Raw genomic sequence first — 23417 nt, 5'->3', positions numbered from 1 at the left:
CCCATTAATTATTTTGTTGATAAAATGTCAGAAAATAGTAAAACATGTCCTGTGTCATTTCCCAGAAGCCCAGGGTGATGTCTGCAAATGTGTTGGATGATTAGGCTGACGTTTTAAATTTATTTCATGTAGCTGGGGGGACAAGTCTGCTCTGATATGACTCTGATGTTCACGACCATTCATGTAAAATGGAGGCTGAACCATGGACAGAAATTACAGATTGCCTGTAAAGCATTTAATATGCTACTCTGTCATAGCTGAAACAATTGGAGACAGCGAACAAACTAATATATGGGTCTGATAACATTTTTAATAAATCGGCATCAGATCTAACAGGATGTGAGTGTTTCTGTGACTTCCTGTACAGACTGAAGGCTGCTGAAAACTGTCTGGAAACTGTTCAACTTCACAGCTACAAAGTCGGAGATCAGGTGCCTCCTTCTGCAGCTGTCTGATCTCATCCACTTTCCAGGCGAGGCGCAGTTCATCTTGTACAAGCCTAATGTATATACATATGCCTGCAAGAGCTACAGGAAAACTGCTCACACACTTTAACACTCACTTCCCTCACATCATATGCTATTTCTCTCTGGACTGGATGTACCAAAATTTCTAATATTTCACTTTTGTTGGTTACAGACATCCAGTGTTCTCTCACTTGCCCTGAGCAAATCATATGTGCACTTGTCGTCGACTCCATCATTACCTGCCATAAAACTGCATCCTGATGGTAATGCCCCTGCAGTGGAAGTCCCTTGCGTCTAAGGAATATATGGATCTAAAATCTTTCAACCAACTACAATGTCAGTAAACCCATCTGCGTCATTATTAGATAATCAAAGCAATGAACTGTCGTATAAAGAGCAGGAAAGGCCGCTCAATGTGGATGTGGATCAGACCAACAAGCACAGGACTTTGACCCAGGAGACTTGTGTTTGTGTCCTGTGTGAAACTACTAAAAGTCAATGTTGAGTTATTCTGTTAGTCGTGAGTCAACTGACATGACTAACGCCAACCAGTATCTTTAACTAACCAAATACTTTTGTCGCCTAAACCTAACCGCTGACCCAAGATGAAATGCAAAAATATGATGAGCAAGGATGAGATCACATTGGCTTTTTATCACCTCCTACTACCGCAAATCTGTCCCCAAGTTTAGCTTACCCCTGAGCTGACCCTGACCTTTTAAATTTGACCTGATGTGATGACGGTATTACATCAAAACAGAGATTTCAACCAAATTTGCACACTTTAAACATCTTTTTATTTCATATATTTTCTGACAGGCACCTTATCATATGCTGTTCAAAATTTCAAACAAATCTTCAGACAGTCCATTACTTATGGTAAAATAGCCAACTGTTTACAGACTGTGTTGTTCCAACCCCTGTAAATATGGTGTACTGCAACACCCTCAACACCCACCTTCCTGCGCATATGCTATATGCCAAAATCCTACGCTTTTTGGTTTATTATCATGTATGACCAAAAAAAAGCATCAACGTCTCACATTTAGGAAGCTTCAAAACATTTTTTCAATGATCAGAATAGTTGCAAATTAACTTTCTGTCGATGGACTAATCAATTAACTAACTAATTGTGTCAGCTTTAATCCACAGTAGAACTACAGTATCGACTTTCATGCATCTTTTCCAACTGACATCACACTGAGTGGCAGCTATTTAATAATCTGTATATAATATCCTACATAGAGAAAGTGATATCTGCAACTTGCTTCTGTCAGCAAGTGTCCCCACAAGGACAAAATTATTCTGGAAAGCCTTTAGCTCGAGGTTATTTTAGCCTGAGCCCTGTGTGTATGTCTGTGAATGTGTTCAAGTGTGTTTGTGTTTCTTAGAAAGTGCATCTGCATGAAGAGGCAGAGCAAATACCTATGACTGTGTGTGTGTGTGTGTGTGTGTGTGTGTGTGTGTGTGTACTTCCTAGGTGAAGTTAGCCTCGGGGGGAGCATGGTTTGGAGAGTACACTGCTGCCTGTTAGCCTGCAGAGGGGATTTTTAGCTTGGAAGAGAATAGCTAATGGGCAGCTGCCACAGACTACAAGCTAAACACCTCTGCCATGTGCCAACAGCCTCAGCTCCTCACAGCGAAATATCACATTAAAAGATACCAGCACAGACACAACAATTTATCATTAACTGATCCTGCTGAACATTAGTGTCTCCAAAACGTCTACAAAGATGAAAATTTCCAGGAAAGAATCCAAATAAGAACTGCACATATGAAGGAAGGAAAGCGGATCATGGAGGAGGACTTATATGATTTAATCTGCTGTGGAGACAATCGTACGGTGGGTAGATGGGATCTGTTACTGAACTTGAGCATATCGTGGGGGAGAATCTGATTAGGAGATCACATAAGAGAAAGAATGTGGAGCAGACAGGGGCTGATGCAACCCTCTGCAAAAAACAGTCAGAGACCAGACACAGAGATGAATCTTTTCCTTTAGATCAATCAGCATACAAATCAAATGTGGAAAAGGGATACAAAGACCTTGACATGAAAGACGGGACGTAAAGTCAGTGTTGCATAATGATCTCTTCAATCAGTGTGGCTCTTTTTATATGGATGAGATTATTGACTCAGGTCCCTGTGGAACACATTCACTTACTAGTCTTTCCTTATGTTAGTCTTTTAATTAATAATGAGTTTATTGACGCGTGTATGTGTGTGTGGGGGGGCGTGTGTGTGTGAGATCAGCACCTTGTTGTAGGGTTCAATACTACGGCTATAAAGTACAGTGCATGAATCACAAGGTTAGTGTCGATAAATGCAAATCTATGGTGATGTGTGCCAGGATCTGAACATATAGGAGAGATTTTGAAAGGTTCGCAGAGCATCAATGAAACATGAAGAAAACAAGAATATGATGCAATTATTAAAGAGGAAAGGCTCACAGCAATATGGTGAAATTCAAGGATCTGGCTATCTATTTGATCCTGTACTTGGTTGCTACCCGTTAAGAAAGCCCAATTGAACACCTTGGCTGTGGAGACGGCGTTAGTAAAGATGATTAAGCACGTAGCAATTTTAAGGTTCAAGCAAAGACATCCGGTGTATTTCAAAGACGTCGGGGCTTACCAGAAGGTTGACAGTGCAGCTCATGCGGTTATTGCGGCTGTCATCGCTCATCACGGTGCGGTAGTCAAGGAGACGAATGAGGAGTCCCTTCACCAAGGCGACAAAGTGCTGCACCTGTGGCTTCAGCGTGGGTTTCTCTGCAGAGCAGTCCAGCAGGCTGGCAGAGAGGCATTCACAAGTTAATCATCAGAGGAATTTGGCCTTGATTTTCAGTGTTTGAGTGCTGCAAGTTTTATGACAGATTTCTGCAATACTGTGACTCAGAAGTTAGCTTTTTGAGGGTTAGAGGCACAAGAGAAAAGCCAGGGCAGTCAAGATATTAACTACTTTTGTAACATGCTGTACTATATCCCAGCAGTACTATCACTTTGATTATTATGTGCTTGTTTATATACAGTAGGGGTAGGGTAACCAGATGAGAATGGAATATACTCGAACAGGGGAAGTGGGAGTGAAGGGCTTTACATACTTGTATCGCAAATTCTGTCCATGGCGGCTACATTGCACATACATCTGTCATCAGTAATCTGTTATTTATGAAAGCCTACTTGGTGCAGGTGCAACAGACAAGAAAGAACATCTGAACTGAATATTTTCACGGATTTATAAAGTTAAGCTATTGATCTACTAAGTCATGTAGACAACCATATAATTTAATGAAGGGGTATTCTTATTTGAATTGAGTCTTCCTTATGCCGGTGACAGCAGCAGCTTGTTGCACACACCTCTGTTATGTTATTAATTATTCATGACTATTTGGCAGCGCTCCAAAATACTCAACACATTCAGTGCAGCATTTTTCAATAATGCTGTATCACCAAGACACGTGTCCTCAGCATTCTTGCCTCCAAGTCTCAAGTCAAATCAAGTCTCACAGCATAAAGACAGATGATGCAGCTTGTTCAATGTTATCAGTTTCTACAGTGGTTAATTTTCTGAACAAACAAGAACAGAATTGTATTTAGGAACTGTTTCAAATTTTTCAGGACATCTGGTCACCTAAGTAGTCAACTTGTAAGACATTAAAAGGGATACTTTGCCGATTTTCAACCAGGTCTGTGTTTTTCACAGTGTGTGCAGATGAACAATGACTGGCTTCCCCTCATACTGCCAATGCTGGGAAGTCCCTGCACTTGCCGTGAGCAAAAATCCGCCGTATGACAAAGCCAAACACTGTTCATACGCACATGCTATCCACCCCGTGGTGACACAGACCTGGTTGAAAATCGGTATCCCTTTAGAGGCAGCTGTTAGTTGTGGTATATTCTAATACTCAGGCCTACATGGTCTCCAGCAGTTGCATGTATCGCTCGTCTCCCCCTCCGCCCTCCACCTCGTGGTCCAACTTCAGAATGATCTCGTTCTCAAACTACAGAAGAAAAGAGAGAGTGACAAAGAGAAAAAGCAAAGAGGGAGAAAAAAAGGAGATAGAAAAACAATCAAGAGGAAGAATAGAAGAAGAAATCAATTATGCAAGCATAATTAAGGTGTCGCTTTTACTTTCATGCAGTGCCACAGGAAATCGATGGACGTGCACAATGTGCACGGGCCAGCGTTTCTGTGTGTATTTTGCGAATGCAAAAGTGAATTTCTCTTTTTTAAGTCTTGCTGATGATGTTTTCTTTGTGAATATTTCTGCTCTCCTGTGTGTAGAAGTGTGCACAAATTGTGTGTGTGTGATTCTACCTTGTGGAAGTTTCCATAGTGTGCATGTTCGCAGGTGATCATGTCAAAGAAGATGGGGATGGTGGCCCTTCTCAGCTCTTCCTCTGGGATCAAGGTCATCTCCAGGATGGGACCCACCATGCCAGGGATGAAACAGATCTTATGACTGCCTGGAAGACACACACATGCCATGAAACAGGCAGGTAATACCATACCTGACCCATTTTCCTTTGTTCCCCACCTGTTCCAACTCTTGCCCTCAGGAAGTCTCCACGGGTCTATGTCCGCCAACACATCCCCATTCAAGCTGTGTTTCCTTCTGCAATTGGAACTTCCTGTCTCTAGAATATAAGCCTGCATGTCTGTACATGCAGCTTCCTCTGACTGCCAAGGAACACTGTGGCTCATATTGCACGAGTGATATGTTATATTGATGCCTGCCTGTGAAATGGTGCTGACATTGTGAACCCTGATTACCATTCTGTGCTGAAAACAAATTCCACAGATGCTTGGCTGTGTTGCGCACCCAGCTACACACATGCAGGTGCCTTAATATGAGGATAAACACGTATGTTTGTATAAACAGAAGCAGCAAGGCAACCACAGCACAGCAACACAGGGTGTCTACAGGTATAAACAAGTTACATTTCAGATTTTTAAGAGCTTTTTAAAACCACTCTGAATTAAACTGAAGACCCTGATGGTAATCTCTAAAGCTCAGCACTGACAAATAAACTAACGAGCAAGCTGGCCAACAAGGCCTAACAACGCAGTTTCATTGTGTGATCTAAATACACAAAATGGATGCCCAGCAAGTTTTTCCTTCCTGTTAAAATCATGTTTCCTGTAGAGCCAACAACGAAAATTCTTGCAGTAACGTGGCTGAAAAACATTTAAGATTCATCCAATCTGACTTTTTAGGGCCTTTAATTGGTGAATGTGTATTTAAGACATTAAGACTTTTTAAACAAAGAGTATGTAAGATTTAAGGGGATTTAGTGGCACCTAGTGGTGAGGACTGCAAATTGCAACCAGCTGAAACTTCTCCCACTTAGAATTCCTTCAGTGTTCTCTCCTCAGGAGGTTTTTACCAGGAGCTGAATTAATTGCAGAGGTCTCTTCCTCTCCAAAACAAACAGACCAAGTGAGTTAAACCAGTAAAAACACTGAATAAAGCAGTTTCATTCTCCAAATCAGTGTTACGTCAACACGTTATTGATGTTGCTCTGCAGAGGGGCTGATAACCAGGGTGGCAGACGTGAAAACACAAAAACTCGAATGGCCCTATCTAGAGCAGTGTTTGGTTTGTCCATTCTGGGCTACTGCAGAATAACTGTGGTGCAACATGGCAGACTCCCTACATAAAGACCTACTCCCTATGTAGATATAAACGGCTCATTCTAAGGTAACGAAAACACCAATGATTCTTATTTTCAAGTGATTATACAAAAAAGAAAACATACTTATTATATAATACTCCACTTTTGCCAATATATCCCCCTAAATCCAACACTGGACCTTTAAGGACCCGCAGCCACCCTGTTAATTAAATCAAATTAGACTTTCTTACCTAGTTTGTACCACATGTCACGTATAGCAAAGCCAATGAGTCTTCTCATATCTCCATATCTGAAATTTAGAGAGGAAAAAAGATACACAGACACAGAAAGAGAAATCAGCCTATTTGTTTCGAAACGATGTCTTGATCAATACTGTTATTTTCTCCTTCAGAAACTGAACAGCCCAGTGGGAAAGATAACACTGTACTAATCTGCCCCAACATGAGCTAAATTGAATGTCTATCCACAGGCATCACACGGTTTTTAATAGGCTGTGGGAGTGTAAACAGTAAATGCAGAGTCCAAAATAGATCACAGATCACTGAGTGTTTCATTAGAGCAGAGAGAGTAGGTGAGGTAAATAAGGAAATTATACGGCCCGTCTCTCACTTTGCCAGAATCTTGTTCCTTTTTGCTGGCGAGAAATGCTGAAGCTGCAGAGACTCCTGGGTAATAAACGCCACCGCCAAGTGGAAGTAGTTATTCCACAACTAGACGGGAAAGAGGAGCGGGGAAGAGGGAGGGATGTACAGTGGAGAGCAACAATAGAGATCCACGTGAAAAGCAGTACAAGCAAAATACATGAGATGCTGTCAATACAAGCCTGTAAATAAACACAAACACACTTACCTGCACTTCAAAGTCGTTGTTATTGAGGAACTTCTGGTTCATTGTGTCTGCGTAGGTGTTGATGGCTCTCAGGAAAACTCTGAGGAACAGAAACACACAATTGATTATACACACACAAACAAAATATACCAATGAAGTGGAAAAAATGATGCAAAAATAACTTCCTCGTGCAGCATTTTGAGTGTTGATGAATGATTAATAAATAAAAAACAAACCCAAGGAAAATAAAGTCACATCTAAGAATAAACAGATGAGAATTTGTCAGTGATCAGAAACTTATTTGTTGTTTATCAAAGAATTTCAGCTCTGACAGCGGCTCTAGCCCACAGTTTTATACCGCCATTTCAGACAAGACTGCAACATTGCTTCAGCTTTAAAACCTCTGTCACAATGACAGATCATGATAGCATCTTCACACAGTGTGCAGGTGTATCAGTGAGTTGTGACTTCATGCATTGCTAAAGTTAAGTAGCAAATCTGCACCCAGTCTTTTCTGCCCCGACACCATCCGTCAGTCATCATTATTCACAGCCAAGTGACATTCTCTCTCCGTCCCCTTTTCTATTCAGCGGGACTTTTCTCTCTCTCCCTGCACCTCTCTTCCCTAACCCTAGTCTGCAGACACTCCTTATCAACCTGTCCTTTCCTTTACCTCACTCTCACTTTTACCTATTTGCCTTTTCTCTTCCTTTGACACAGCTGTAGCCTCCCCTCCAGCTCACATCATAAAAAAAAAAAAAAAAAAAATAACACCACAGCAGCTCACACACACATTTTGTCACATCAGCCTTTCTCATCATGGCAGCCCTGATCCCCGGCTTTGCTATCTCGAACTTATCCTTGTGTGGGTTTGTGTGGATGCACTGAGGATGTCAACAATCTTTTATAATTCACATATACCGAGCCTCAGAGTCCCAATAGCAGGTTGAATTGAGGCAGTCGTGGCCCATTCAGTTACAGAGGCAGACCTGCAGGGCATGAACTGCAGGGAGCCAGGGGAAGATTGGCTCCTCTTAATAAAACATGAGCTTCCCTGAGAACATGACTTGTGAAATTTTGGGTGGGGGAGTCTCCATAATATTAACAGTATGCTCATTTTGCAGCACATTTCTATTTTTCTGTGTCTTTATCATCACGGATCACATGTAAAATTAGGCTGTTATTGATGTATGCTGGTTTGTTGATACGTGACTTTAACTGGCTGTCCTAATTGTAGCCTACCAAGAAAGCACAGTGCTCATCTGGATGTGATGGGTAACTTTAGTGGTTCCTGGTGAGGGCTCGATCCCTTGCAGGCAGCCTGATGTGCTTTGTTCTTGATTTAATCAGTCCCTCCAGGATTTCAGGGACTGGTTTTGGGATTGTTGCTGCCTGAAATGCCTGATTTCACGGCAGCTTTTCTTAAAAAACTTGCAATTAATGTTGTGATGATTATAGGTGTTTTTTGCAATGAAATTCCAAGGGCAAGTGAAATCTGGAAAAATACCTGTGATGCTGTCACAGATTCGGAGTGTTATATTATGAGCATTGAGTGTTTCACACAGAATTAGAATCTATTTGTAATGGTAGAGAGGGTGGGGGTGGGGGTGGGGGGCATCAACAGCGGATCGCTGCCAATCGGCTGTTAAAGCTGTCTGATGTAGCGTTGTCACAGAACAATGTGATCTCATAACTAGCTGTCCTATTTTGCCACTTGAGCAGAGGCCCCACAGCAGCAGTTCACATCCAATATCGAGCCATTAATCTCACACCAAAATGGCCCGTTTTGTTAAACCTGTTAATAACTGTTGGAAAACATTAGTTATGTTAACAGTTAACAGTTAGCCTTGCCACTGTGTCTCTGTGACTTCAAGCTAAAGGCCCTGACACACCAAGCCAACAGTCAGCCATCTACCAAAGTCGGGCCGTCGGTGAGCGTTTGTCGGCCTAGTTTTTGCGGTGTGTCCCACGCCGCCTGCACTTTGGCATTGGCTTTTTTCGGCCGATTGAGCATGTTGAATCGGCAGCAGAGCTTGTCGGGTGAGAGAGATCACTCTGATTGGCTGTTCAGGTTTTAGGTCCTTGCCCCTGTAGCGAGTGAATCTGCCTGTAGTGAAACCGGGGCTAACCAGTGCTTCCTCCTCAGACTCCACTTCACTCAATAACAAACCAGGGCTCACTGGGAGTGGCTAGCGCAGTGTTAGCCACAGCATGACCAGAGAGAAACACAGCCAGTTAGCCTCCGCTAGCTTCCCGGCTAGCCCTGGCTCTCTGTCAGAATCCAAACGGAGAGCTGGGGCTAGCTGGGAGCGGCTAGTGGAGTGTTAGCCGCAACATGACCGGAGGGTAGTACAGCCAGTTAGCCTCCGCTAGTTTCTGAGCTAGCCCCAGCTCTCTGTTTGGATCCAACCGGAGCACCGAGCCCTGGTCTGTTATTCAGGTTAATGTGGGAAGAAGCAGCAGGTTTGTCAGGCAGCTGAGTGAAGTGGAGCCTGCAGAGGAAACACCGGGACCGTCTGGATGTAATAGTCCGTGGAGGTGCTGCGGTGCTCGGCTGCACAGATAGGAAACCCCTCGGCTGTCAGGATGTACCACTCTCTCACTTGGCTCTCTCTCACACAGGCGCAGAATGTACGTGCCACTTGGCCGACGGATGTAGTCCGTGTAGTGTGTTCAAATGCAATTGACACAGGGCGACGTGAGGCGACGGCACAGTTGGCTTTCGTCGCCGCTAGTTCTTTGATGTCGGTTTGGTGTGTCCGCACCTTAAGAGCTCCTGTCCTGCGGCAGTAGCCTCATGATAAACAGAGAGACTGAGGGGCCGGGAGACTCAAGATGATGTGTGCAGCTCTACAATGAAATGAGATTTACCACTTTTAAAGTCAAATTTGAAGAAAAGTTGCAGCGATGGGACAAAATTGCAAGGTCATGCAGAATTCATGGGGATTGGCTGAATATAATTGCTGTGATCACAACATCACGTAATCCCGGAGAGACTGTTTAATGTTCATGGATTTATGTGTGTATAGGCTGTTTTGCTATTTGATCTATGTGCATCTTATTTATGCTGATAAACTATATAATATAATACAACACTCTGCAGAATATACTGTGCCCAGCTTTAGATGGCCATATTATATCATAGCCTACTTCATTTTAATATTTGTATGGAGGTCCTCTCTTTGAGGCATGCAAGCTCAAACTAATCAATTAACACCGAAGCCAGACAAGTTCAATGCACAACAGAAGATGTGGTGAATAAACGACAATGCTTTTGCCCTTGCAAAAGGCTTACAATTGCCACCTTCCCCATGTTGGAGATGTTGCAAGAGTTTACACAAAGTTTGCATCTAGCTTTCTTTTTGTGTCTGTTAAACATCTCTACCAAAAGAGGAAGTAAACTAACCAGTGTTACTTATAATCTTGTCTTTTTTAATATTGAATTACAGTATTGTATTATTATTCCCCACATACTTTTTAGTTTCTTTCGTAAATAAGAACTGAACAAGAGTTGACAAAGGATTACCAATTTGATTTTCACAGCATCTGTGTGGCCTTGTTTATTCACCGTGTCCATGGAAACAATGATGAACACAGCCTTAGGTTTCCTTAAGCAGAATAGGTGCTCTGTTTACAAATGACACCACTGCGTAACTCATAAATGTTCAGACAAGCTTAATATTTGGTTATAAGTGATGTTATGTATATATGCAATTAAATTTAATTGCAGATGTCTGAACTGGCTCAGTAATAAGGCACTTGGGGCAGAGCTTTTTTGCAGGTTTTGACATCCAAGTGTAGAGGCAGCACTATGTAGGAGTGTGTGTTAAGTTGCACGCCATACTTCACACCTTGTTGTCGACAACATCAAGCTCGCTCCGGCCTGCACTCTCTCAGACAGAGGTAAACAATATGGCTGTTTCAAAGGCCATTAAAAAAAAAACACTCTGCGTGTATACTTTTATTTTGGAATAAACAGAACAAGGGCAATAGTCTAAAAACAGAAATGTTTTTTTCATACTCCTTTTTTCCCCATACTTATCGAGACCTGCAAATAACTAAAATCCAAATCCATCATTTTTTATATATTTTCATAATGCAAAGGTACCTTCAGGGTATGTGTGTGTGTGTGTGTGTGTGTGTGTGTGTGTGTGTTTGTAGTACCTGTTCTGTACCATGATCATGGCCATCCAGTCAGAGGGATACACATGTTTCCCAATCAGGTCCTTGAAAAGCAGGAAGGACTCCATCAGGAAGTCCTGCAGCGAAATGGACAAGAGAAGGAGAATGTGTGTGTGTAGCTATATCTTCATTCACTACAGTCTGACAGCTTGTTTTATCTGCAGGTATGTGTGTGTTCTTACCACTAGATCAGAGGTTCCAGTGAAGGTGTCTATGTACGTATCATAGTGACGATCATCCATCTGACTCAGGATAGCTGTCATGCAGGCAACCACTCTGGACTGGAAAGTGTTTGAGTGTGAGAGAGAAAAATACGCACCATTACTTTTTGGACACTGTGCTGTACTTACTCTGAGTGCCATACATCTAAAGCCAAAGACATTCAAATCTCTTAAGGTAATTTGATGCTGCACCACGTCTACGGCTGCCTAAAGTGAATTTCAAAGAAAACCTCAGGCCAGTTCTATCTCTTGCTAATTTGAGCCACAATCTACACAGAAGTCCAAACAGCACAAACATCATCACAAACAAGACCTGGAACAAAAGGGCGGCGCTCTGAGTGATGTTGTTTTAAAAGATGCTGTATGCATCCACAATGTTATTTACAAATTACCATAATTACTATAAACAAACACAAGTATTGCCAGGAACACTGGCAGCCTCTTCAAATTCCAAATGGTATGCTATAGTTTGTAAATTGTGGCTGTCTGCCACGAGGTAAGATTTCAAACATATATTCTGAATTGCTTTATAACTAAACACAAACAGGTTTCAGAGCTCCTTGTAACAGCTAATGCTTAAAAGTGCAAACAGTTAAAGGATACTATTTCTGAAAGTTTTTATCTACAAAAAAAGTGACACAGACAAAATCCCTTTTAACATGTGTTATCTGAGATAGTTTTGTGAAGGAAAACAGAAGACAACTTTAGGTATACGAGACAGAACCAGCAACCTAAATGAGAGGTGATTTTGACAAATACTGTAAGTCTGAGGGTAGATTTGCACAAAAAAACCCTTGGTACTAAAAAGCTACACTGGATTAATGAACTCCACGGGAGACTCAGATTTGATCACAGGCACGTGTGTATGTTCATGAATGCCAATCAATCATAACTAACTCCCGGTAGTCAGCAATAAGCATACAGTGGTGGAAAAAAGTTTTCGGACACCCTTAAAATTTTACACAATCTCAAATATTATAATGAAATATTTGTGGAAAAATCTTTTTTGTGTTTCAAAAGGTGTGGCTGCATTAGACAGATACAAACAAATACAAATTATATTTTTTTGTTTATTGTTTACAAGAAAAACTAACAAAACTAAATTCTTGACAGTTTCAATATGTCAGTTCTCAACATTGTCGGTATCAAAGTCAACAAATAACAGAGAATGTGTTCAAAACTGAACAAAAAATAAATAAACCATCACATCATCAAATTAATATTTAGTAGTCCTGCCACTGGCACCTAGTAGAGCTCTAATCCTGGCTGGCATGTTCCCCACGAGCCTTTCACACTGTTGAGGGGTAATCTTGTCCCATTCTTCTTGAATTACTGCTTTTAATTCTTCTAAATTCTTTGGTTTATGCTTTGAAACAGACCTTTTGATAATCCACCACAGATTTTCAATGGGGCTCATGTCCGGGGATTGAGCTGGCCACTCTAAGACCTGGATACTGTGCTCCTGCAGCCAAGTTCTACTGGCCTTGGATGTGTGGCAAGGGGCATTATCTTGTTGAAACATCCAGTTTTTACCTCGACGGAACAGTGCACGCGCAGAAGGGAGCATGTGGGTTTCGAGAATGGTGCAATACTTGGTAGAGTTCAATGTGCCATCACAGGCAGTGAGATGACCAACACCAGCAGCACTCATGCATCCCCAAACCATGATACTGCCTCCACCATGCTTGACAGTAGGTACTGTACATGCTGGAGATAATGCTTCGCCTGGCCTTCTGCGTACCCTCACATTAGTAGGAGGAAGATAAAGCTGGAAACTGGACTCATCTGACCACAAAATCTTCTTCCAATTCCTGGCTGTCCAGTTCTTGTGTGCCTGGGCCCAACGACGCCGGGCTAACCCTGGATTGGTGTTTGGCGCCGCTCCATCGTGGTGAAGAGGGAGCTGAGCCTGAAGGCAAAGCTTTCAATTTACTGGTCCATCTACGTCCCAACCCTCACCTATGGTTATGAGCTCTGGGTAGTGACCGAAAGAATGAGATCGCAGATACAAGCAGCCGAAATGAGTTTCCTTTGTGGGGCAGCTGGGCTCAGCCTTAGAGATAGGGTAAGGAGCTTGGACATCCGGAGGGAGTTCGGAGTAGGGGGGTCAGTTGAGGTGGTTCGGGCATCTGATTAGGATGCCTCCTGGGCGCCTCCCGCTGGAGGTGTTTCAGGCCTCGGGGCTGACCCAGAACATGCTGGAGGGATTACATATCTCATCTGGCCTGGGATCACCTTGGGGTCCCCTAGGAGGAGCTGGAAAGTGTTGCTGGGGAGAGGGACACTTGGGGTGCTTTGCTTGGCCTGCTGCCCCCAAGACCTGGCCTTGGATAAGCGGATGAAAAATGAAAATGGATGGATCTTTTACAAGTTAGCTCTTAATGACTAAGGATACAACTTGGCAGCTAACAACAAGAGCTATCTAACATCTGAAACACTGTTTTCCCTGTTTGCTCCAGAGCCTTACGGGTAGTGAATTCCTTGAAATAAAACATAAAGCATTTGGCCTCTAAATTATCTTTTGTTCTGTCTACTTATTTACTCAATATTCTCCACATTAATTGTCTACCATGGATTACTAAGCCATTAACGACTCTTAAAAAATAAACATTAGTTTCAACAAAATAAGGACACAACACTCGGGTCCTGTTCATAGAATGTGAAAAGCAAAATGTGGTCAATCTCAAGGTCGACACAAAGGGACAGACGGTTTACTCACTGAGATAAAATCACATGTAGAAAAAAATTAAATCACATGAAATTGTGTCCTAACAATATCTGTAAAGCTCCTGATTTCCCAAAAAGCTACTTTCATTTTGGTGGCAAATTTACATACTGATTTACATACTGCAGTTTTTTTTTGAGTGTCTGTGTTTTTAATGAGGTTTAACTCTTCAGTATGAGCACTTAACTCTGAATATGGCCCAAGGTAAGTACACAAAAACACACAGAGAGGCTGGTAATGTGGAGAATAGGATGTAGAAGATGAAAGTGAAGGAGAGTCAAGAGACAGAAGAGGAGGGAGAAGAAGCAAGCATCGCTGTGGAGGTAAGACAGAAATAAAAGGTGAGCATAGGCAAAAAAGAAAAATAAAGTTTTCGACAAGTTTCAAGTTTTGAGTGTGTGTGAAAAAAATACTTATGTTGAGAAAAAAAATCCTTGAGCTGATTAAAGCACAAAATTTATGGAAAATTTTGCCCAAAACTTTCCACAACCGGAGGCTGAGAGGAGGGAGACACTGAGAGGGGTGGTGGGTAAAAAAGGAGAGGAAAACACTGAAGAAAGAAACTGCTCTGACCAGATGAAAACAGAAATAACCAAAGGCATGAACATCAAAATAGTCTGCATATAGAACACACATAGGATACTAACTGTTAGATTGCTGAAGTATTGATTGGTTAGTGAAGCTAACTTCCAGTAATTTACAGTCCCTTCCACCTTCCTCTTCTCCATCTACATCACCTGTTTGTTTGTCTGATTGCTTTCTTAATAATTTCTCTCTGTGGAAATTCCTGGTCTTTGTGTTTTCTGTCCAGTAAATAAAATTACTTATTGACAACCTAAAATGAAACACAGTAAAACTCAATTTGAAAATGTTTGTGGAAAATCGAGAAAATAAATAAAAGAAATGAAAGAAAATTTAAAATAACAACTGTTCTGTAGAGCATTAAATTGTCCTTTTACTTTTGATATTTTTCGCTTTCTCTTTTTCATCTGCCATCTTGATTATAGTCTCTTGAGCTGTCCGTGAACAAGCAGGCATGACCCGCACACCAATGAGAGTTGACAAGGTGAGCCTGAAAGGGGTTGAAGCACCTCATGGTCACTAGGAGGAGTCTGACTCTTAAAGGGCACAGAGTCAAAGCTGGGGTGGACCGTTTTATGTACTTAACTGTTTTTTGTGTGTGTGTGTGTGTGTGTGTGTGTGTGTGTGTGTGTGTGTGTGTGTGTGTGTGTGTTGCATTTAACTGGATGTTGTGCTTGCTCACTTGTGGTGTGTGACAGTTGTACTTGTCTGGTTGTGTCTATTGTTCTAACATTGTTTATGCTTGGCCAGGTTGCTGTTAAAATGTTTAATTCTCAGTGATACTTTAACCTGGTTAAATAAAGGATATACACACACATTTTATTAGGTACACCTTGCTAGTACCGGGTTGGACATCCTTTTGCCTTTAGAGCTGCCTTAATGGGACCTTATCTTTGGGGCATAGATTCAACAAGGTGCTGGAAACATTCTTCAGAGATTTTGGTCCATATTGACATGATAGCATCACACAGTTGCTCCTGTTCCACCACATCCCAAAGGTGTTCTATTGGACTGAGATTCAATGACTGTGGAGGCCACTGGAGTACAGTGAACTGATTGAGGTTTGTGACATGGTGCGATATCCTGCTGGAAGTAGTCATCAGAAGATGGGTACACTGTGGTCATAAAGGGATGGACACGGTCAGCAACAATACTCAGGTGTGGCGTTTAAACCATACTCAGTTGGTACTAAGGGGCACCAAAATGTGCCAAGACAATAACCCCCCCTAGAGATGGTTGTGTGTGAAAATCCCAGTAGATCAGCAATTTCTGAAATACTCAGACCAGTCAAAGTCACTTTAATCACATTTCTTCCACGTTCTGATGCTCGGTTTGAACTTCAGCAGGTCGTCTTGACCATGTCTACACGCCTAAATGCACTGAGTTGCTGCCGCTTGACTGGCTGCGTAGCTATTTGCATTAACAAGCAGTTGAACCGGTGTACCTATTAAAGTGGCCAGTGAGTGTATATCAAAGCATATTATACTTATTATACTCCTGCACAGAAAGCTGCTATTCCAGCACTGGCAACAACTGCCTGCACTGCAAAGCAACTCCAAAAACAGCAAGACAGACTTATTAAAAAGAGAGTCTAAAGGAGAGTCTGACAATAAACGCAATAAAACATGTGACAACATCAGCGAAACAGTTTAGAGATGGAGAGAAAATGTTGGTAATAGTTTAGCCTTCTGCTAACTGCAGCAAAGGAAGACAGCTGCGGCTAGCTCAAGTTCATGTTCATATAGCAAGCTAGAGCCTCAAAATACATTTGTCAGGAATTTACAGGCCCAAAACTTGACTGAATCGGGATCACCATCAGGACCAGGATAGTCTCTATATACAGACTCTACATTCAGTGAATGTAGAGTCTGTAGGCAAACCCCAGAGATCTTGCCTCCGGAAGAAGAGCGGAAGAGCCCTGGTTTCCGGTTGTAGGCTGTTTGTAGTCTGCGTGATATTGACCAATCACGTTTGAGCTGGCTGCAGTTGTTGCCAGGTTAAGCGGTCTGTGCGGTGAACTAACGAGGCATCATTGGCGTCACTGCAAACTCTGAATCCATCGCAATGGTTCAGCATATTTACTTATATATAAATGGAAGTCGGAAACAGAAATTCGCCTCCTCCGCCCAAATCAAACCAGAATGCCAAGAAATCGGGGGTCTCCCCCCAGAGGCTGTATTGCCATCTGCTGGAAGTCAGATGCCGCATACAGCCAATGGGTTCCGAGAATGGGACCAGGATAACTGAAATGAATGACTAGGACTCATACAAGTTATTGTATGAAGCATTTGCAGCTGCAGAAGGAGGGCTGTATTTTCAAATTCTGAATCTTTTGGGGTTTTTTGGCTTTTCCAGATAACTGCTTACCTCAGCTTAAAGGTCCAGTTTGGAGCAGGGTGTCTTGGCTTATGCCCTGCTTTAAGTCACAGTCAATTTGTTTTGTTCTGCTTTTACATTAACGTTTTCTGATCCATCCCTTCTGCCGTGCTTAATTGCTGGAATGAAGTTCGCAAACCTTTTCCAGAAACATGGCAGATGTGCAGGTATTTCTGCAGCCAGGGTTTTGGGTTTAATTATCCTCCAGAGTTGTTGGCACAAAAGTGAAACATGAGACAGAGATGAAAGATGATGGATGGCTAATTGAAGATGAAAGATGAACGGCATCTAATGAGGTGACAGCCTTCATCTGATCAAAATGTGCAGGGGTGTTTGTGCTTGCCAGCATTCCAATATAAAAACTTTTCAGTCATGTCTGCAAACAAAAACACAATTTTGCCGAGTACAGTTTTAGAGTAAATACAAAGGCAGACACACAGAAAAATTGATAAAGGAAATGTTATTATAAGTATGACTAACAAATGTTGTCTAACTAGGGAAGAGTACTGTATGTTCTTGGATGTGTGTGTGACCACCCCCATTCTGCACTTAGTTTTCTTCCTGCAGTGCAGTGACACCAGAGACCCTGTCAGCATACTCTCTCCTTTAATCTCTCTTCCTTTCTTTCCTACTTCTCTTTTACCCCTCGTGTTGCCATTGCATGTTTAAACGTGCAGGGAGATCAATTTAGTCTGACACCACAGTAAGCACCGTATGTAATGATTACTAAAATGAGGGAGCCATGTTTAGATTGTGTAGATTAGATTGTCTGTTTAGATTTGAGATTTAAATAATGTCTTTTCTGTTGTTGTTTTAAACCATATTCGCACAGGACTAGTACTGTTTCCCCTTCTGTTCCTGAGATATGACGTTTAGTAATGGCGGAAAAGCGTTTTTGCAGAATATCATGATGTCGAAGTAAAGCTGACCTTTGACCTTTTGAATATAAAATGTCAACATTCCAAAATTTTATCCTGTTGGACATCTGTGTGAAATTTTGTCATAATTGGCATGTGAATTCTCGAGTTATGGCCAAAAACATGTTTTGTGAGGTCACAGTGACCTTGACCTTTGACATTCTACCACCAAATCCTAATCAGTTCATTCTTGAGTCCAAGAGGACGTTTGTGCCAATTTGGGGAGACTCCTTCAAGGCCTTCTTGAGATACTGTGTTCACAAAAATGAGGTGGATGCAAGGTCACAGTGACCTTGACCTTTGACTACCAACATCTAATTAGTTCATTGTTGAGTGAACATCTGTGCCAAATTTAGAAAAATTCCCTCAGAGATATCACATTAACAAGAATGAGACAGTGACTTTGACCTTTGAACCATGACCACCCGAATCTAATCACTTCATCGATGAGTCCAAGTGGCCGTTCGTGCCAAATTTGAAAAAAATCCCTGATACATTCTTGAGATATTAGGTTGACAAGAATAGGAAATGTGTATGGACAACTTGAAAACGTAATATATGTATTTATTGTGCATAGTGTCGTCTGTGTTGTGTGTTTTTTATGCCACTGTCAAAGACAAATTTACATTTTATGTAAAGTTTGATGGTAATTAAAGAAGTTAAGAAGAAATAAATGACTGTACACATCATATCTGGGTGATAATTTCAGGAGAACTGAGTAAACAACAGACTTTGCTTATCTTGTGTGACTGTGCTGCTGTAGCACAGATAAGGGGTTGGATTTCTAAATCAAATGAGGTCCCCTGATAATACCAGTCCCCTGCGAGTTGGGCTTTTGAGTCAATAAAATCAAATCCTGTCACTTGAATTCAAACTCAGTGTCAAACCAGTTTTATTGACAGTTTTCCTGACATCACAGTATTTAAATGATGTATTTGTATTGTTATAAATGGACAGGAAGCACCAACAGAGAGGAGCAGGTAACAAAACTAACTTCTCCCTTTCCCTCTCACCCTGTCTCTCTCCCTCCCTCGCTTCCTTAGTGTGTGATGGCTGATCAGTAATAGGATTAAGAACACACACACTCACCAAAACTACTCTACAGTTCAGTACTTTCTGGTTTCATGTTGACTGTGTTTGTGTGTGCCTATGTGTGTGCTTGTGTATGTGTTTGTGCAGGTCACGTGTTGTATTGCCCTACTTCAGTGTAATTGGTCTTCTCTGAGGACTCGTGCTCTCAATCTCCTTTAACGCCATCAACAAAAACACACACACACACACACACACACACACACACACTCACACTCACACTCACAAACACAAATTGTCAAAGGGCCAAATATCTGACCATCAGCTGCCCATGTCCTCACACATGAATGTGTTTCATCAACACATTACATGACATGCACAGACATATAGGAGGCAAATGAGCCGTGTATATTAATAAAACTACTGATGGTGTGTGTGACAGACAGACAGGCAGACAGACAGACAGACAGAGAGGGAGGGAGGAAGCTCAGGGCTTGTTGCGACGAAGGCCTTACGCAACAGTGAAGAGATTACTGACAAAACAGGACACAGATGCTGGCGAGGTCTGGGATTTCTCTCCCTTCCTCTGCCTCATTTATCTATCCATTTTCTCACTCTGGACACTCTCATTAATAATGTATAAACAGCTGTAATTTCGGAGGTGAATCAAGATGACAGTTACCTGAAAGTGCACCTGCGTGACTAAACTAAAGCTATGCTAGAAACCCCTAGAAGCTGCAATGTTCATTACACCCGGCAGAACAAAAGTGTCAAACTAAACAACTATTAAACGACTTCACCTGGGCCATACAGGCTATTAAAGCTGACCCATGGGCTCCCTGTCTCTCCCTGTCTCTGCCTGTCTCTCCCTTCCTACAGCTGACACCCACCCTGCATCACCTTTTCTTGCACCTTCAGCACCTCCACAGCGCACCTGCCACACACCCACGCTTTGCTGATTTTGCTGATTTTGACACCTCATTGTTCATTTGCATCAACTTTAGTGCTAAATATGGCTGAAAATAAACTTTGAAACTTAATGAAAATAAGACTGACATCATCATGATTGGACGACCCAACCTATTAAAGGACTCTAGGGCCCTGACACACCAAGTCACCGGTCACAGGTTGGTCAACATGGGCTGGTAGTGAGCATTGGTCACGTTACTTGTGGCATTGTGTTCAGCACCGTTGGCCCTCATTGGCCCTTTTTGGCTTTTTTTTTTTTTTGAGCCAATTCAGCATGTTAAATCAGAATACTTGGTGATGAAATCATGAAATGGAAGTGAGGAAAGTAAACAAAAGCCCAATAATATTTGGTAAGCTCATGTTTTTTGCCATTGAGATCTTTAACAGAAATGGTTTCTAACTGTTTGTGCTATTGTTTGCTAGCACAAGGTAAATATGCTTTCAACATCAGGTTGTATTGTTCATGTGCTAACTTGCTAATTAGCATCTTGAATCCTGTCGGTCTTCCAGTTTCCCTTTTTGAATGATGAATACATACCAATGCCTGCTGTTATGGAGAGTTATTCTCTCTATGCAGGCACAGAATGTTCCTGCTAGGTGGCCGTTGGCTGTAGTCATTGCGGTGTGTTCAGGTGCAACTTTCTGGCCATGACATAGGCGATGTGAGGCAAATCAACAGTCGGCTGGGTTCTGGGCCTTTAGCCCTTAAGCTGTTCACAAATTGATATTTCGTTATGAATCTTGGTGTGATTTTTGACAGTTCCCATTTCCAGGTTAAGGTAAAGGCCTATCTCTCTCACAAGGATCTCAAGAGAGTTATTCATGCTTTTATCACCTCTAGGCTACTGTAATTCTTTGTATGTGCAGAACAGTCGTCTCTTCATCTTCTGCAGTTAGAGCAAATGCATCTGCTTGTCCTGGAGCTAGAAAAAGAAAACAGGATCACATAACACCTGTATTCGCCTCCCTCCAGTGGCTCCCTGTCTGTTTTAGGATTAATTTTAAGATTATATCCTTGTTTCTAAGGTTTTAAATGAGCTGATCCCACCTTATCTAGCAGAATGTTTACATCTTAATACTCCACTTAGAGCGCTGAGGTCGACTGGTCAGATGCTCCTGGATGTTCCCAGAGCGAGACACAAAAGCAGCACCAACCAGCCCTCTGTGTTTGCTGCCCCTAAACTCTGAAACAGCTTACCTATTCAAATAAAAACTGCTCAGACAACAGAAACCTTTAAATCACTGCTTATGACCCACCTCTTCTTATTTGCATTTGATTGAGGGGAGCCTAATCGACTTCATCTGTGCTGCAATTTGCTCTCTATTATGATGTTTATTGTTTTTACTGTTCTCATTGTTGTTCGCTTCTAAACCATTTGCTCTGGTATTTAGTGCCTGTTCAGCACTTGGGTCAACTGTACTTGTTTTTAAATCTGCTCTACATTAAAAGATTGGCTTGACTTGACTTCAGAAATTGTCTTAAATAATTATCTTTTGTGGACTCCCTCCTGCTCACATTCCCTGAGACAATTTATGACATACATCACATTCTCATCTCATTTAAACACACCATTACTCCAGTGCCACTGCAGCTGCAGCTTGTTTATTCTGTCCTCAACCTGGATTCATCTGAAGGTACACAGGGAGTATCCTCAGTAACTGTAGCACACTGGTTTCCAGCAACAAAACCAAAACCGTCCAACTGTCACAGCACAGCCATGAGCATGGTTATAAAGCCATTGAAATGTATCAGTATCACAAACAGATAAGTCATAAAATCAGTATCCATCTTAAGTTAATTTTGACTTCTGACAAACTAAGCTACAGGTCAAACTAAGGCTGTGCTGTGTGTGAGTGTTGTGAGAGGGAGATCTCCTCTTCAGAAGTTACTTAGACTCACTTCATGTCACCAAGTTTCTGCGTAAAGTTCATTATCCCCAAGAGATGCCCGTTGGGATAAACAGTGAAATGCGATTGATGCAATTAAACATAATTAACATATCATTCATTTTAAATTAGGATGGCACATTAAAGCGTCAACTTTGACAACCCTGATTTAAATACTTTAAGCATCAGGGTCTCATCTGTTAGAGGAACACAAAGAATTATTTCTGGCGTGTTAGTCACAACTGTCACTCAACAGTGTGAAACTGCAGAGCAAGTAATCCACCAGGTACACATGGATGATTCTGGTGTTTGTTCTCACCTTTTAAACTCCAATATCTAAGACATTTAACCTATTTTGAGGGCTAGTACATAGACAGAAAGTCATGCAAGCTGCAGAATACACACCAGACACAAAACAAATGAGTAAATGAGTTTCCATTTAAAGCTCAGAGGGACATGATAACAGCCATCCTTTCATATAATTCCACATCAGGCCCATTGATACCTTTCACAGCACTTCATTTGGGTCCATATCCTGGCTGTGCTCTCCTCTCCTTCCCCTCTTTTCCTCTGTCGTTCCTTTTGTGGTGTCCCCCCCAGGTGGCAAGTCATTACGCTGCTCTCAACTGTGATTTTTCATCATTTTTTAAAATAGAACATCTACAAAACACAGTCTCACTGCGAGCCTGCAGCATTCCTCACTGTACCCTCACAGACACACGCTCATCCATGACCCCCCTCTATTACACGCAGACATACACACACACGTTTTTTTTCTCCAGACACATGGGGACTGAGGTGGGAAGTAAAGGGGGTTGAAAGAGAGAGATGGATTGTGCTGAGGTGTAATTAGAGTTGTTGTGTGTGTCAGGGTGATGTGGCAGAGTGTTTGTCTGAGGCTGAGACGGAGCAAGGGGTAATACAGGTGTCTATGTGTGCGCATGGGTGTTTGCATTTCAGCGTGAACGTGAACGCCTGTTCACCGCTCAGAAAACAGATCAATGCGTCCTCAGGGTCCCATTTAGCAGTCAAGTGCAAAAGAGACACTATCAGCTGGTACAAATAAGGCAGAGATAGCAAAGAGAGGGAGAGGTCAAGGGGAAGGGAATAACGAGAGGAGAGGGAAAAAAAAAACTTAGTCTCTACTTCACACACTGTATTCTTCGTCCTCCTCTTGGACGACGACATGCTTTGCTTCTCATCCTTTACTCTAAATCAAAGTAGAGACCTAGCAGCTTCAGCACAACCGTCTCATGCATGTCAACCACGTATGTTTCTGTGCACACGTGAATTATTTTCGAAGGCCGCATGTGTTGCACTGCACCCTCACTGCTTACGTAACGCGCACAAACACATTCACATGGTCTCTCACACACATCCACACACTCACAGACACACACCTTTGCTTGCCTCATCAGAGGTCAATTGAAACACAACGCAAGGTGAGTCAACCGCTTTGCAGTGGCGCATACATCACCAGTTATTTTCAGATAAGGGAGGGCTCAGGAGGGACATTTATGTGGACGCTGCATCAAGGGACCACTCAGGGAACACACACACACACACACACACACACACACACACACACACACACA

General features: G+C 42.1%; 1 protein-coding gene across 2 annotated transcripts in view; it reads right to left on the bottom strand.

The window, feature by feature from the left end:
• LOC125894236 (dedicator of cytokinesis protein 2-like) overlaps positions 1-23417 on the bottom strand; it is a 151828-nt gene that overhangs the window by 23416 nt on the left and 104995 nt on the right. For both annotated transcript variants that reach the window (XM_049585512.1, XM_049585513.1), the window contains exons 27-34: positions 11299-11397; positions 11099-11193; positions 6956-7034; positions 6716-6816; positions 6337-6395; positions 4788-4936; positions 4385-4470; positions 3102-3258 (exon numbers count right to left, since the gene is read on the bottom strand). In XM_049585512.1, the coding sequence (XP_049441469.1) occupies positions 3102-3258; positions 4385-4470; positions 4788-4936; positions 6337-6395; positions 6716-6816; positions 6956-7034; positions 11099-11193; positions 11299-11397 (825 nt within the window). The remainder of the gene's footprint in view (positions 1-3101; positions 3259-4384; positions 4471-4787; positions 4937-6336; positions 6396-6715; positions 6817-6955; positions 7035-11098; positions 11194-11298; positions 11398-23417) is intronic.

This window comes from Epinephelus fuscoguttatus, linkage group LG9, assembly GCF_011397635.1.
Source record: "Epinephelus fuscoguttatus linkage group LG9, E.fuscoguttatus.final_Chr_v1".
Lineage (NCBI taxonomy): Eukaryota > Metazoa > Chordata > Actinopteri > Perciformes > Serranidae > Epinephelus > Epinephelus fuscoguttatus.
This window is presented reverse-complemented; position numbering and strand designations above follow the sequence as displayed.